This window comes from Hordeum vulgare, chromosome 7H, assembly GCF_904849725.1.
Source record: "Hordeum vulgare subsp. vulgare chromosome 7H, MorexV3_pseudomolecules_assembly, whole genome shotgun sequence".
In the NCBI taxonomy this organism is placed as follows: domain Eukaryota; kingdom Viridiplantae; phylum Streptophyta; class Magnoliopsida; order Poales; family Poaceae; genus Hordeum; species Hordeum vulgare.
In genome coordinates this window covers 9,941,092-9,953,972 of record NC_058524.1, presented here as the reverse complement: position 1 = coordinate 9,953,972, position 12,881 = coordinate 9,941,092, and the positions used below count along the sequence as shown (strand labels likewise).

Sequence of the window (12,881 nt, the reverse complement as noted above, 5' to 3'; positions counted from 1 at the left end):
AGGAGAGCCACCACCGCGACACCCCTGCCACGGGAGAAGCCGCGAGAGGCACCACCACGGCCCCTGGAAGCCGAGTTTGCTGACGACTTGAAGCCGCCGCTAGAGCCTTGGTACTGTGCCATGCGCTGGTCAAAATTACTAAGCATAGCAAATAGCTCATCAAGAGTTACCGGAGTGACGCGAGCGTCCAAGGCCGAGACCAGGGTCTGATAGTCTTGATCGAGCCCGTGGATGATGTATGAGACGAGCTCGTCGTCCTGGATGGCCTTGCCGGCTGCTGCAAGTTCATCGGCGAAGCCACCCATGGTGGCGAAGTAGGAGGCCACCGATTGGTTTCCCTTTTGCGCGTTGATCAGCGCAGTCCGGATGTTGTTGACGCGACTGAGCGACTAGGACGAGTACATGCTCGCCAGTGCCACCCAGAGCTCTCGCGCCGTGGTGATCGTAGTCACCGTGACGAGCACCTCTTTTGAGAGGTTTTGGAGTATGTAACCAAGGACCTGCTGGTCCTCCCTCATCCAGATTGGATAAAGGGGATTTGGCTCAGAGGACTCCTTCCCGGCAGTGTCCTTGCTGCTTAGGACTTTTGCCAGTTCAGGATTGTGCCGTCGACGTAGTGGTAGACGCCGGCGCCCCGCAGCTGTGGCGTGATCTGGGTTCGCCACAAGACGTAGTTGGTGCGGGAGAGTTTCTCCGGAACCCCGCCGGTGAGCAACGGCTGATGGGAGGAGGAAGACTTGGCGGCTGCGCACTTGGCTGGAGATGGACTGGCTAGGTTTTAATGGAGGAAGATAGCTCTGTATACCATGTGCGAGATGGCGGAAACGTCTTAGCCATCTTGGCCGACGCGTTACGTGTATATATAGAGGGTTGCGAGCCCAAACACGCGTACATGTTGTTGCTAGAGATATAGCTTGAGGAAGAAGTAAACAAGAGATAAGAAAGATAAAGAGATACATGAGAATGTATCTTGTCTAAGTACCTCTAGCTACGGTTTGAAGATATCGCCTTGTTGTACCGCTTCAAGGCATATTGTTTAACAGGGCCAACTAAGTAAAGGGAGCCCTTCGACTACCAAAACATGAAGAAACATATGAATAACCAACTCACTATCTCAAATATACATAGTGCTCGATATCTCTTAGAAGGGAAAAGACTAGACCTATTCTATAGATAAAGTCTAGTTTTTCCTACTATTTTAAAAGAAAGATTTGAACAGGAAACTAATTCAACGGACAACGGAAAAGAATGCTAAGCTAAAGACAAGACTAGCTGCAGGAGTACGCTCCACTCCGCGTAATCGTGTTTCCCCCTCTCCGGTAGATCTCACCTCGTCTCTACGGATCACAGTACCCCTCGGTGGCTCCAGTCACGCCTCGCGGTGAACTCTGTCACAAATTTACACATTCAGTTCCTCCCACATATATCTTGATGTTGTTCGCCAAAATTGAGGTGCTCGTACTGAATTTGACCAGACAAAGAATCACTTGGCATCCTGATGTGTTTATGGTGGCTAGTTACTCTAGCACCGGGCTGTGTGATCAAGTTTGGTGGTTCCACCGCAGGGGGATCATACCTGCCAACGAATTCCCAAACTTATTTGAGTGGCACATTATTAAAAGCACATAGACAATCCGGCAGAAAAGACGTGCAATAGAACACAAGGGAGGACGTTACATGGCTAAGCAAGTCCGGTTTGACGCTCTATTGCCTTATCGCCTTCAACGTTTCACGCTGATGACACCAACAGGCGACTAAGGACTGGTGTCCATTGGTGACGGCGGATTGCGAGTTTCATATTTCCTATGACATGAGAGAGGAACTGCAGGGTGTTTGACAAGGTTGCATGTTGCTGTGGAAGCCGGCGCCGTTTGGGTGTATTGATCTCTATTTGCAGCTCCTCAAATCAATTGTGTTTCAAACCCTCTCTTCGTAACACGAGTAAAAGGCGCTGGCGGTCTGAGAACTTGTCTTGCGGGTGCACTTAAGTCCCACTACTTGTAAACCGGAAAAACCCGTGAACTTGCGTTGCAGGCTTATCTAGGTCACAACCGTCATTTGGACCGGCCGGCTGCCCGGTTTTCTTCGTTCGAGGTCACGCGAGGCGCACGTGTGGGGTTATTTTTGCACAAAAGACCCTGCTTCCTGTGCTAATCAGTCGGGGACGTCCCTGCCTGCCTTCATTGACCTGTTTCCCGATGCGGGAGGGGCGGCGCTGCGGGTGCGTCGAGCTGCGACTGGCCTCGCCCTCATCGCCTTCCTCGTCGGCATGCCCCGGTACCGGATCTTCACGGTGCAGGGCAGCAGCTCGCTCCTCGAAATCTTCCGGGTGTACGTTGCTGCGATCAGGAACAGGAACCTGCAGCTCCTTGAGAACCCTGGCGAGCTATACGAGATCAGCAGAAGCAAAGTTGCTCCTGAGGTGGAGTTCGTGTCCCACAGGGACAGGCCATTCAGGTTACGTTCATATTCATTTCCTTCGGCTGGTGTGTGTGGTGTCTACATGCAAATGCAACGATGTTTACTGAACAAGTGTATATGCTCAGGTTCCAGGACAGGGCGGCGATCGTTCAGGCACTGACGGCGGAGACGCCGAGCCCGTAGCGCCAGTGCCGAGTGACGCACGTGGAGCATGCCAAGACGGTGCTGGCCATGGTGCCAATCTTCTACAGCGCCATCATCATGGGCACCTGCCTGGCCCAGTTCCAGACCTTCTCCATCCAGCAGGGCTCCAGAGCTTCCAGATGCAGTCGGCGACGCTGCCCATCATACCGCTGGGCATGCTCATCTTGGCCGTGCCCATCTACGAGCGCCTCTTCGTGCCCTTCGCCCGCGGCGTCACGGGCCACCCCAACGGCATCCCCTACCTGCAGCGCATCGGCGTCGGCCTCGTGCTCTCCATCGTCTCCATGTGCATCGCCGCCGTCGTGGAGATGTACCGCAAGAAGGTGGCCGTCCGGAACGGCATGCTGGACGCGATCCCCATGGTGCGCCCGCTGCCCATGTCCGTCTTCTGGCTGGCCCCGCAGTACGGCGTGTTCGGCATCGCCGACATGTTCACCTACATCGGCCTGCTCGAGTTCTTCTACCCGCAGGCGCCGCCCGCGCTCAAGTCCATGTCGTCGGCGTTCCTCTGGGCCTCCATGTCGCTGCGATACTACTTCAGCATCATCATCGTCAAGGCCGTGAACGCAACAACATCAACCGGAACCACCTCGACCTCTTCTTCTGGCTGCTCACCGTGCTCAGCTTCATCAACTTTCTCAACTATCTCTACTGGGCCAGCTGGTACAAGTACGTCAAGCCCCAGGACGAGGACGAGAATGTTGACGAGCAGCAAGTGTGACCAGTACTCGTATCACTACCCGACGAGCTCGACACACCCGCAGCGCCGCCGCCAGTCGCCTCCCGCATCGGGAAACAGGTCAACGAAGGCAGGCAGGGACGTCCCCAACTGATTAGCACAGGGAACAGGGTCTTTTGTGCAAAAATAACCTCACACGTGCGCCTCGCGTGACCTCGAACGGAGAAAACCGGTCAGTTGGCCGGTCCAAATGACGGTTGTGATCTAGATAAGCCCGCAACGCAAGTCTGTGACGAGTTTTTTCGGTTTACAAATAGTGGGACTTAAGTACACCCGCAAGACAAGTTCTCAGACCGCCGGCACCTTTTAATCTCATAACACAAAGACACGAACATCTTATCCTACTCAATTATTTCACTGGGGCCGGGCGGGGTGAGTTGGTGAGATACCAACTTTCCAAAGTCGCCAGTAGTACTACATAATTATTAATTAAGCACACATCGACCGTTTAATTTGCTACCTGCCGCATGCTAATGGTATGGGTAGTGACATATATATGGACAATTATTTTATCTGGGTACTGAGAGCTGCATTTGAACGGCCAGATTGTGAAAGATAGACTTGTCGTACGGGAAGGTTTCCAACCACTTTCCACTCTTGTTTGCGACGGTCGCATGGCATGTGGGATGGTGGCGGCCGTCCTCTAATTCCAATCCAACATCTGAGACTATATATAGTATACGAAATATATACTCTAATAAACGCAGACACACGTGTTCCATCAGGCAGCTAATAATTAATGAAGTGGTCATTCCATATTTGATGAACTTGTGCACATGGGATTGGAGGACCGAGTTGCTTCTCCATCGTGACCATGCACGGTTCGCTGTACCTTGATTACCTGGCTGGTTAGGTGATGTATCGATCGACCTGACCACGTCTCCCTATATATATTCTGCAACTTCGAAGGGATGAGCAGACAAACAGGCAAAGCGAGGGAGATGGGGTTGCTGAAATTCCTCCATGGCGCGGCGCTCTTGCTGCTTCTTGCGGGGGTTGCGCATGCTCAACAAACAACGACGACGACCAATCCGGTTGACGGTGAGCATGCTCGACTTTGTCCTCCCTCGATCTCAAGTGTTAGGTTTTCCCACGCTGCTCATTCCGGAGAATCATCACCGGCTGGTCTATCAGCCGGAGGCACGAATGAATGACCCAATGATTCGTCCCTGTTTTGATCTAAGAAAGACAGGAAACGATCTCTGGTTCTCCTGAATATTCTTGCGTCATGGAATTCCACGGCTCGTTCCATTGCCAATTTTGCTAGCAATCATCATTGGATTATGAATAGGTTCCCTAGGTATCCCATCCGCGTTTCCGGAAAATCTCGGGCGTCCGATCAATACACAACCATGGAGCTTGTATGTGGGAGAGAGGAAGGGGGAAGATGCACGCGTGGAGCAACCTGCAACTGGCTGGTTTAAAGAATTATCCTTGGACGCTTGACTTTGGACGGTAATACCATGTGGCGTCTTAGTGCATGACCCGCTCGATCGGGAATTACCACATGGCAACGTGGTTTGATGGCACTTGTCATCCACCATCGCGTTTTGGATCTGACGGTTGGCAACTTGTATGCTCCATGTTTCTAAAGTCCAAACGTTTGCTCTTTTACTCGACTTTTCCTCCTCCAAATACAAAAGTGGGAATCAGAAACCATCTTGTGGTTTCTTTTCCTGTAATCTAGATGCTCCCTCTCGGCCCTGAGATGTCCGGCTTTACTTGCGGTTTCTTTTCCTGTAATCTAGATGCTCCCTCTCGGCCCTGAGATGTCCGGCTTTACTTGCGGTTTCTTTTCCCGTAATCTAGATGCTCCCTCTCGGCCCTGAGATGTCCGGCTTTACTTGCGGTTTCTTTTCCCGTAATCTAGATGCTCCCTCTCGGCCGTGAGATTGCCATCGGATGGCTGAGAAGCAACAAGAATGACTTTTTAAACCGTTATTTTATGTTTGTCTCACAGCGGCAGCGCTGAACGCGGTGTTCGCCAAGCTTGGCCAGAAGGCAGGGCCGCAATGGAACATCAGCGGCGACCCCTGTACCGGCGCTGCCATAGACAACACCAACATCGACAACAACGACATTTTCAAGGCAGCCATCAAGTGCGAAGTCTGCACAGGCGGCAACATCTCTGTCTGCCGCATCACCAGGCTGTAAGTGCTCTTCTTATATTAGGCCCCGCCGGCGCTCAACCTGTTTGGCGGAATGCGAGATCTAGCGACGGCTTCATTCCTTGGATCAATGCTAACGATTGGCAGTCGATAAGGGTTATCTGATGGGATGTTTGCGATGCAGGAAAATATATGCCCTGGACGCGGTGGGCCCCATACCAGAAGAGTTGCAGAACCTCACAGCCCTAACCGATCTGTATGAACTCTCAACTTGCACACCTGTAATTAATGAAATGGTCATATCTCTCTGAGCAGTGCCCATTGTTCCTTATAGTCTATTGTCCTAACTTGAAACTGACATTTGGTATATAATTCCAATCGCACGCCAACTTTACTCGTCTATCTGATTCAATGTTGTTTCAGGGATTTAGGGCAAAATTACTTGACAGGGCCTTTACCATCCTTCATCGGAGAGTTGACTGATATGAAGTACATGTGAGATTCTTAACTCAAATCATGATTGCAAGTTTGCAACAACTGAATACATTTATTTCCCCGCAATTAATCTCACACTTCCTCTCTTCAACATATAAGGACTTTTGGTATCAATGCATTATCTGGACCTTTACCAAAGGAGCTCGGGAACCTTAAGAATCTTATAAGATTGTAAGATTTTTTTTATAACTATATGATTGTATTTTACCATAAAAGTTTAGATTTCTTTTTGTTTGAAGGGTAGCTATGCTGGCAGCCTTCATGGCTTATAGAATATAAAGCTCGCATGCCTAAATAAAACTGTTGGTGCATTCATAGGGGCTTGGGCGGAAACAATTTTAGTGGCTCGCTTCCTTCGGAACTGGGAAACCTGGCAAAACTTGAGGAACTGTACGTATTTACCGAATTCTGGGAACCCTATATTTCTTCTGCCAAGAGAGTTGTCTTTTTTGCTTGGATTAGTCAGCCCCTTATCCAATGTGTATTTTTCTCTATTTCTCAATTACAGGTACATTGACAGTTCTGGCCTTAGTGGTCCACTGCCATCATCACTTTCCCAGCTTACGAAAATGAAAAAACTGTATGCCTATTGTTGCCGTGTTGTTGATATATATTTTATAATGCTCCACACCATTCAATCTTATGTAGTTATCTTCTCTTTGTTTAGATGGGCATCAGATAATGATTTTACTGGACAAATACCAGATTATATTGGTAGCTGGAGCAGTTTAACAGAGCTGTAAGATCACTTATGTTCTAAGTCATAGTAATGCTATAAAATGAAAATACTGCATGTTGTTTACACAATTTCAAAGTACATTTATTTGCAGGGAGGTTTGAAAGAACATTTTTGCAGTTTGATATAGTTATCTACTAGCTGAGCTTTAGTTTGCGCAAAACATAAATCGTGTAGAAGTGGAAGATTTATTTTAGATAGCAACAGTTTTAGTTACGTGAGGCTTTTTGAAGGTGCTGAATCTCCTTGTGGCCTCTTAAGAAAATTTCCATTTAGGTGCAAGATGTTAGATTAGTACTTGATAGGCAACCCCACTATGCAGTAGATGGTTGCGAGTTTCAGATAAGGTGATAATATCAGTCAACATTGAATTCACTTTCCTTTTCTTCCAAGGAATAGAGTTATATATTTGTTCACTACTTTTGCTGCATTCGTCGGGAAATGATGCTTTAAATGACTTAACTAGATCTACGGAACTGTAGGAGGTTTCAGGGTAATTCTTTTCAAGGTCCAATTCCAGCTACTCTCTCCAATCTTGGCCAATTGGCAAGCTTGTAAGTACCCATTGCCGGCAATAAGAGCTAAATGTCATTCTTAAATGTGAAGGTTGCAACAATGAAAATTAATTAATCTACTTCCATGGTGCAGACGAATTGGTGATATATTAAATGGGAGCTCTTCTTCACTTGCATTCATCAATAATCTGACATCTTTGAACACCCTGTATGTCATTCAGTTAATAGCTCAATTCCATTTGTAAAGATACATGTTTAATCCGAAAACATGTATTTTTTGCAGGGTTTTGAGGAACTGTAGGATATCTGATAAGCTTGTATCAATAGACTTTTCGAAATTCACGAGTTTAAATTTATTGTAAGCATTTTTATTCCGACGATAAACTACATCCAAGTGCCTTTCTTGCAAAACACTGCATTACTATAGATTATACACTGGCTGATGACATCTTCTCCTTCTGGTTTTATTACTATTATTATAGGGATTTGAGTTTCAATAATATCACAGGACAAGTACCACAAACCTTGTTGAATTTGAACTCACTCGCCTTCTTGTATGGACTCTCTTGACTTGCAAAGTGTATTTGTACAAAAGGAAGACTTTCATCATTTTGCTAATCTTTGCACATTTTGTTGTGACTAGATTTCTTGGGAATAATAGCCTTTCAGGAAGCCTTCCAAGCTCAATAGGATCATCACTTAAAAATTTGTATGTAGTATGGTTCAATTTATTTACACAATAAAAGGAAGGTGGTGCTTATGTAATTTCTAATGGTGCTTTCGTTCTTTTATTTTGTAGAGATTTCTCGTACAATCAGCTCTCAGGAAGCATTCCTTCATGGGCTAAAAATTTACAATTGTAAGTTCCAAATTCTGAAACTCCTATTACTGGATGAACCAAATCCATCCTAACAAAGGGCAGGTTTCATCTAAAATAGGCTCCTGGGCAGACTTATTAGGCTTATATGTACACATAAAATAAGCTAGATTCCTATATAATTCTGAATCGCTGTCTTGGTGCATATATCTTAAGTATTTATAAATAAATTTAGATGCCTACGGCTCCTAGTGTTTATCGAGTGACATATTAGTCTTACAGCCTAGCACGAAATCGAACAAATTATTTAAGACTAACTCATTTTTTTATATTTAAGTTATAGAAAAAATAAATCATAAAGATGCTATGAAGTATGAAAAATGAATTATAACTTTTGCATGTTGATCATCCTACTTAGGAATCTGGTGGCAAACAACTTTGTGGCCGATAGTTCCAGCAACAGGTTTGTCCATATTTCAATATCTCCTCAAGACCATAATGTATGATTATTATTTTCTCTCACCTCATATTTTGGGTTTAAAATGTCACTTTGTTACATTTGCAGTGTCTTACCTGCGGGGTGGGGGTGCCTTCAGCGTAATACACCATGTTTTCTTGATTCTCCAAAGTGTGAGACTTCTAAATTTTAAAATTTTAAGAATGTGCCCAATGTAGGAACTATAAACCTGCAACTGCAGTTGTACTAAACTAATACTAACATTAAATAATTTGACCTGCTTGCAGCTTCTTCCTTTGCTGTGGACTGTGGAAAATCCATAGTAGGCCCAGATAGTCCTGTGTATGAACCTGATCGTGCCAGTCTCGGAGCTGCGTCATTCTATGTTACAGGAGCACAAACATGGGGTGTTAGCAACGTTGGAAAGTTCATGGAGGCAAATAATGGAAGTTATCTAATCCATAGTCCGGGCCAGTTTCTCAATACACTTGATACAGAGCTGTTCCAGAATGCAAGGATGTCGCCGTCATCCTTAAGATACTTTGGTATTGGACTAGAAAATGGAAACTATACAGTCACACTTCAGTTTGCAGAGTTCGACTTCCCAGACACCCAGTCCTGGAAGAGCAGAGGTAGAAGGGTTTTTGATATATATGTCCAGGTAGGTTGCCGCTATTAAGTTAAAAATTAAACATCACCCTTAGCTAGTTAGCTTATAAGCCAGCTATAAATTTATTCTTCTTATTTGTATAGGGTGAACGTAAGGAGCAAAACTTTGACATAAGGAAGGCCGCAGGCGGGAAATCTTTCACAGCTGTTAGGAAGCAGTATACTGTTCCTGTCACGAAGAACTTTCTGGAGATTCATCTCTTCTGGGCTGGCAAGGGCACTTGCTGCATTCCTACTCAAGGCTACTACGGGCCTGCGATCTCAGCTTTGAGTGCAACACCAAGTATATCCCTTGACTTGAAATAATGATCTTTTACCGACTACCATATATTCTCCTGTTAAGTTGCTAGAGACACATATTAAAGTTGTGCTGAATGCAATCTCCTGCGTCGTGAACAAAAGCAACCAAAAATACTAAAGCATTAACATGAAAAGGACATGACTATGTGGTGATGGTTATTTTTACAGGGGTAAGTAAAGTAGCTTCATTGCAAGGACACAATGACACAAGTATGACAAAACTGTAGATGTCATCAAGATTCACTAAAATTCAAAAAAAAGTCTCTAATGGCACATCTGATTTAATGTCCGTTTTCACCACCAAATCATTCGTGACGAGATCTTTGAAGCTATATCCCATGTTGATATGTTCCGTCAACTCTTTTATTTTTTGCTTAAAGTTATCAACCTGCGGAACTTGAATTACCATGCTAAACAAAGTTAGTTATCACTTTAAAAGTACATGTTATTTGACATGTTTTTGTGACTTTTTTCGAGATCATAACTTTCCACTCAGTAATATATGAGTTACCGTACTATTCGCAGTTTACTACCATCATCAAATACTAACCTAGGTACAACATGTCGGTTACCGGGCTAATCATTAGTTATTACATTCAAAAGTAGGTCATTTCTCATTTGAGATGTTTAGATTTCTATAAAGGAAGTTTTAGATAAGTGAAATACCTAATACAAGTATACAGTCTGACATTTAAGATACAATATACCAACCAGTTTACATATAATCATACCTTTCATTCAAGCTCACTTGAAATATACTGAGTATCACATCACATTTCTAACAAGTAAACTTTGTGTCAGATTTCACCCCTACAGTGCGTAATGCTGTGGAAAAGAAGAAAGGTAGTAAAACAGGTGTGATTGCGGGAGCTACAGTTGGTGTTGTAGTTTTAGGATTGTTAGCATTTGCTGGAATCTTTGTTTGGAGGCAGAAAAAGAGAAAACTAGCGCTGGAGCAAGAAGGTATGGAACACAGTGGGACCACATTTTGTTCTAACTGGAAAAGGAGCAGTCGAAGTAAACTCGTTATATCTTTTGTGATGTTTTGCAGAGCTGTACGGCATTGTGGGAAGACCTAATGTCCTCAGCTATGGGGAGCTGAGGTCAGCTACAGAAAATTTCAGTTCTAATAACCTTCTTGGTCAAGGAGGATATGGGTCGGTTTTTAAGGTTGGTTCATCCATACATAGTCTTAAATATCAGAAGGAAGATCTGTCTATACGAGTAATTTTTGTGGATTTTTAGTTTCTCCACATAAATGTTGATAAAATTCGTGAAATGAAAGGAAAGTGTATCTGGACTCTGGAGCAAATGATGCTCTTAGCAGTGTGATACCTAAAATTTCTTCCATTGTTTAATAGTGTTACCTCTTTGCAGGGAAAGTTAACTGATGGTAGGTTTGTGGCAGTGAAGCAGCTGTCTGAAACATCTCATCAGGGTAAAAAGGAATTCGCGACGGAAATAGAAACAATATCTCGGGTGCAGCACCGTAATCTCGTGAAGTTGCATGGTTGCTGCCTTGAGGGTAATAAGCCTTTGCTGGTTTATGAGTACCTGGAGAATGGAAGCCTGGACCGTGCTCTGTTTGGTAAAAATTATGTTGATTTATGCAGCCAAAAATATGCAACTTCAGGGTTAATATAGACAACTAAAAATTAAACCCATATCTGCAGGAAAAGGGAAGACAAACCTAGACTGGTCTACACGTTTTGAGATATGCTTAGGTATTGCAAGGGGTTTGGCCTATCTTCATGAAGAATCTAGCATCCGTGTTGTGCACAGGGACATAAAGGCCAGTAATGTCTTACTTGATGCCAATCTCAATCCTAAGATCTCGGATTTCGGGCTCGCGAAACTTTATGATGACCAGGAGACACATGTGAGCACGAAAGTTGCTGGTACATTGTAAGTGCATTTCTACCTTGCTAACCTTTTATGTTTATGTAGTATTTTCATATGTATACTAATGGCGTTTATCCTCTCCTTTGTCAAGTGGTTATCTTGCACCAGAGTATGCGATGAGAGGCCATGTGACAGAGAAGGTTGATGTGTTTGCATTTGGTGTCGTGGTATTGGAGACTTTAGCTGGAAGACCGAACTATTACACTAGCGAGGACCAAAACAAGGTTTACATTTTCGAATGGGTAAGCTCACTGAAGAACTCCAGGCCCTAGCTAGTATTCTCTGTGTTATCGGCAAAAGCCATAGTGAAAATTCATAGTAAATATTGGAAATGTGGAGCTCACATCCCTTCACGGAATTTTAAATCAAACCCTATCAACGAACAGTTTTGGCAAATGTACAAGAACTGCAATGTGCTGCATTTTAGCTTACCATCCCCATGATTTCAGGTCTGGGAACTGTACGAGGATGGCCAACCTCTGGACATGCTAGACCCGAGGCTGGAGGACTTTGACAGCGAGGAGGTGCTCCGAGCCATCAAGGTGGCGCTCGTGTGCACCCAGGGCTCGCCCCACCAGCGGCCGCCCATGTCGAGGGTGGTGGCAATGCTTGCGGGAGACATCGAGGCGCCCGACTGGGTGCCGAAGCCCAGCTACATCACAGAGTGGCAGATCAAGGGCGGAGGAGGCGACACCAGCTACATGAGCTCCGACATCAATGGGGAGTCGAGCTCGGAGCCGGCGCAGTTCCTAGGCTCCGTCATCGACAAAGGACGTTGATATGGGTACCCCCGTTGATATATATGATCCATCTGCTTGATCGATTCGTTGAGAAGGCGTGCAGTTTGTTGTCTCTAATGTCGGAATCTATGCTTGACAGTACTTGCATTGTGTAGTAGGTCGGAGTAGCAGATAAAGTTGTAGGTGTACGTGTGTATCTCTTGATCGCTTTGGACGATAGTAAGATTTTTGAAATGATTATGGCTTTTCGACTCGAGGTTTCAAGTAGATGGATACGCCCGAATAATGTGGTCCGTCCAATATCCATGTCATGCCAGCACTTGTCCCAGTTAATTCACCACAGCGCAAGTCAATCAAAAGATCCTGCTTCCCCGTCTTACAAAGAACCCGTCCAAGACAACACACATGTGACCATTCAGCATGGATGGTGAAATATCTCAAAAACAGTAAACAAGACAACACACATGTGGGTGGTGGCAGCGGCTTCCTCGGTCCTCCGCACCAGCCATCGAGTTCCAATGCAACATCCGAGACGCTAACTAATTAATCAGCTAATTGATCAAATGGCCATTCAATAGTTGATCCACTTGGGCCAAGTTGCTTCTCTTTTTTGAGAGGAGGCATCTGCCCGGCCTTAAACCGAGGCCCTTACAAGGTTCACGTGAGGTTAAGGACAGAAAGACGGTAGCAGATACAGAAACAAACCAAAAGGCCATACACGTGACACAACACGGTAGGACAAGCAAGAGCGGTCAACACGAAGACCGAGGCAAGGGCC

The 12,881-nt window shown here is 45.3% G+C and overlaps 1 protein-coding gene and 1 pseudogene across 1 annotated transcript; both read left to right on the top strand.

The window, feature by feature from the left end:
- The first annotated feature begins 402 nt into the window (after positions 1–402).
- Positions 403–3,346, top strand: LOC123407997 (annotated as a pseudogene).
- A 950-nt stretch (positions 3,347–4,296) lies between these two features.
- LOC123410800 (probable LRR receptor-like serine/threonine-protein kinase At1g56130) lies at positions 4,297–12,312 on the top strand. Its single transcript, XM_045103741.1, has 24 exons — positions 4,297–4,405; positions 5,325–5,514; positions 5,657–5,728; positions 5,896–5,967; positions 6,067–6,138; positions 6,286–6,357; positions 6,476–6,547; positions 6,635–6,706; positions 7,186–7,257; positions 7,352–7,426; positions 7,502–7,576; positions 7,701–7,772; positions 7,862–7,927; positions 8,018–8,077; positions 8,454–8,498; positions 8,601–8,665; positions 8,780–9,153; positions 9,246–9,444; positions 10,263–10,424; positions 10,513–10,631; positions 10,839–11,049; positions 11,135–11,366; positions 11,455–11,605; positions 11,813–12,312. Exons 1-24 carry the CDS (start codon positions 4,306–4,308, stop codon positions 12,140–12,142), a joined length of 3,030 nt encoding a protein of 1,009 aa, XP_044959676.1. The 5' UTR covers positions 4,297–4,305; the 3' UTR covers positions 12,143–12,312.
- Positions 12,313–12,881: the final 569 nt, after the last annotated feature.

Bases quoted from the DNA above. Each gene is read 5' to 3' on its own strand.
- LOC123410800 (XM_045103741.1), top strand. From the start codon at position 4,306: ATGGGGTTGCTGAAATTCCTCCATGGCGCGGCGCTCTTGCTGCTTCTT. The intron at 7,427-7,501 runs GTATGTCATTCA...TATTTTTTGCAG, and splicing joins CTGACATCTTTGAACACCCT to GGTTTTGAGGAACTGTAGGA. The intron at 11,606-11,812 runs GTAAGCTCACTG...CCATGATTTCAG, and splicing joins AGGTTTACATTTTCGAATGG to GTCTGGGAACTGTACGAGGA.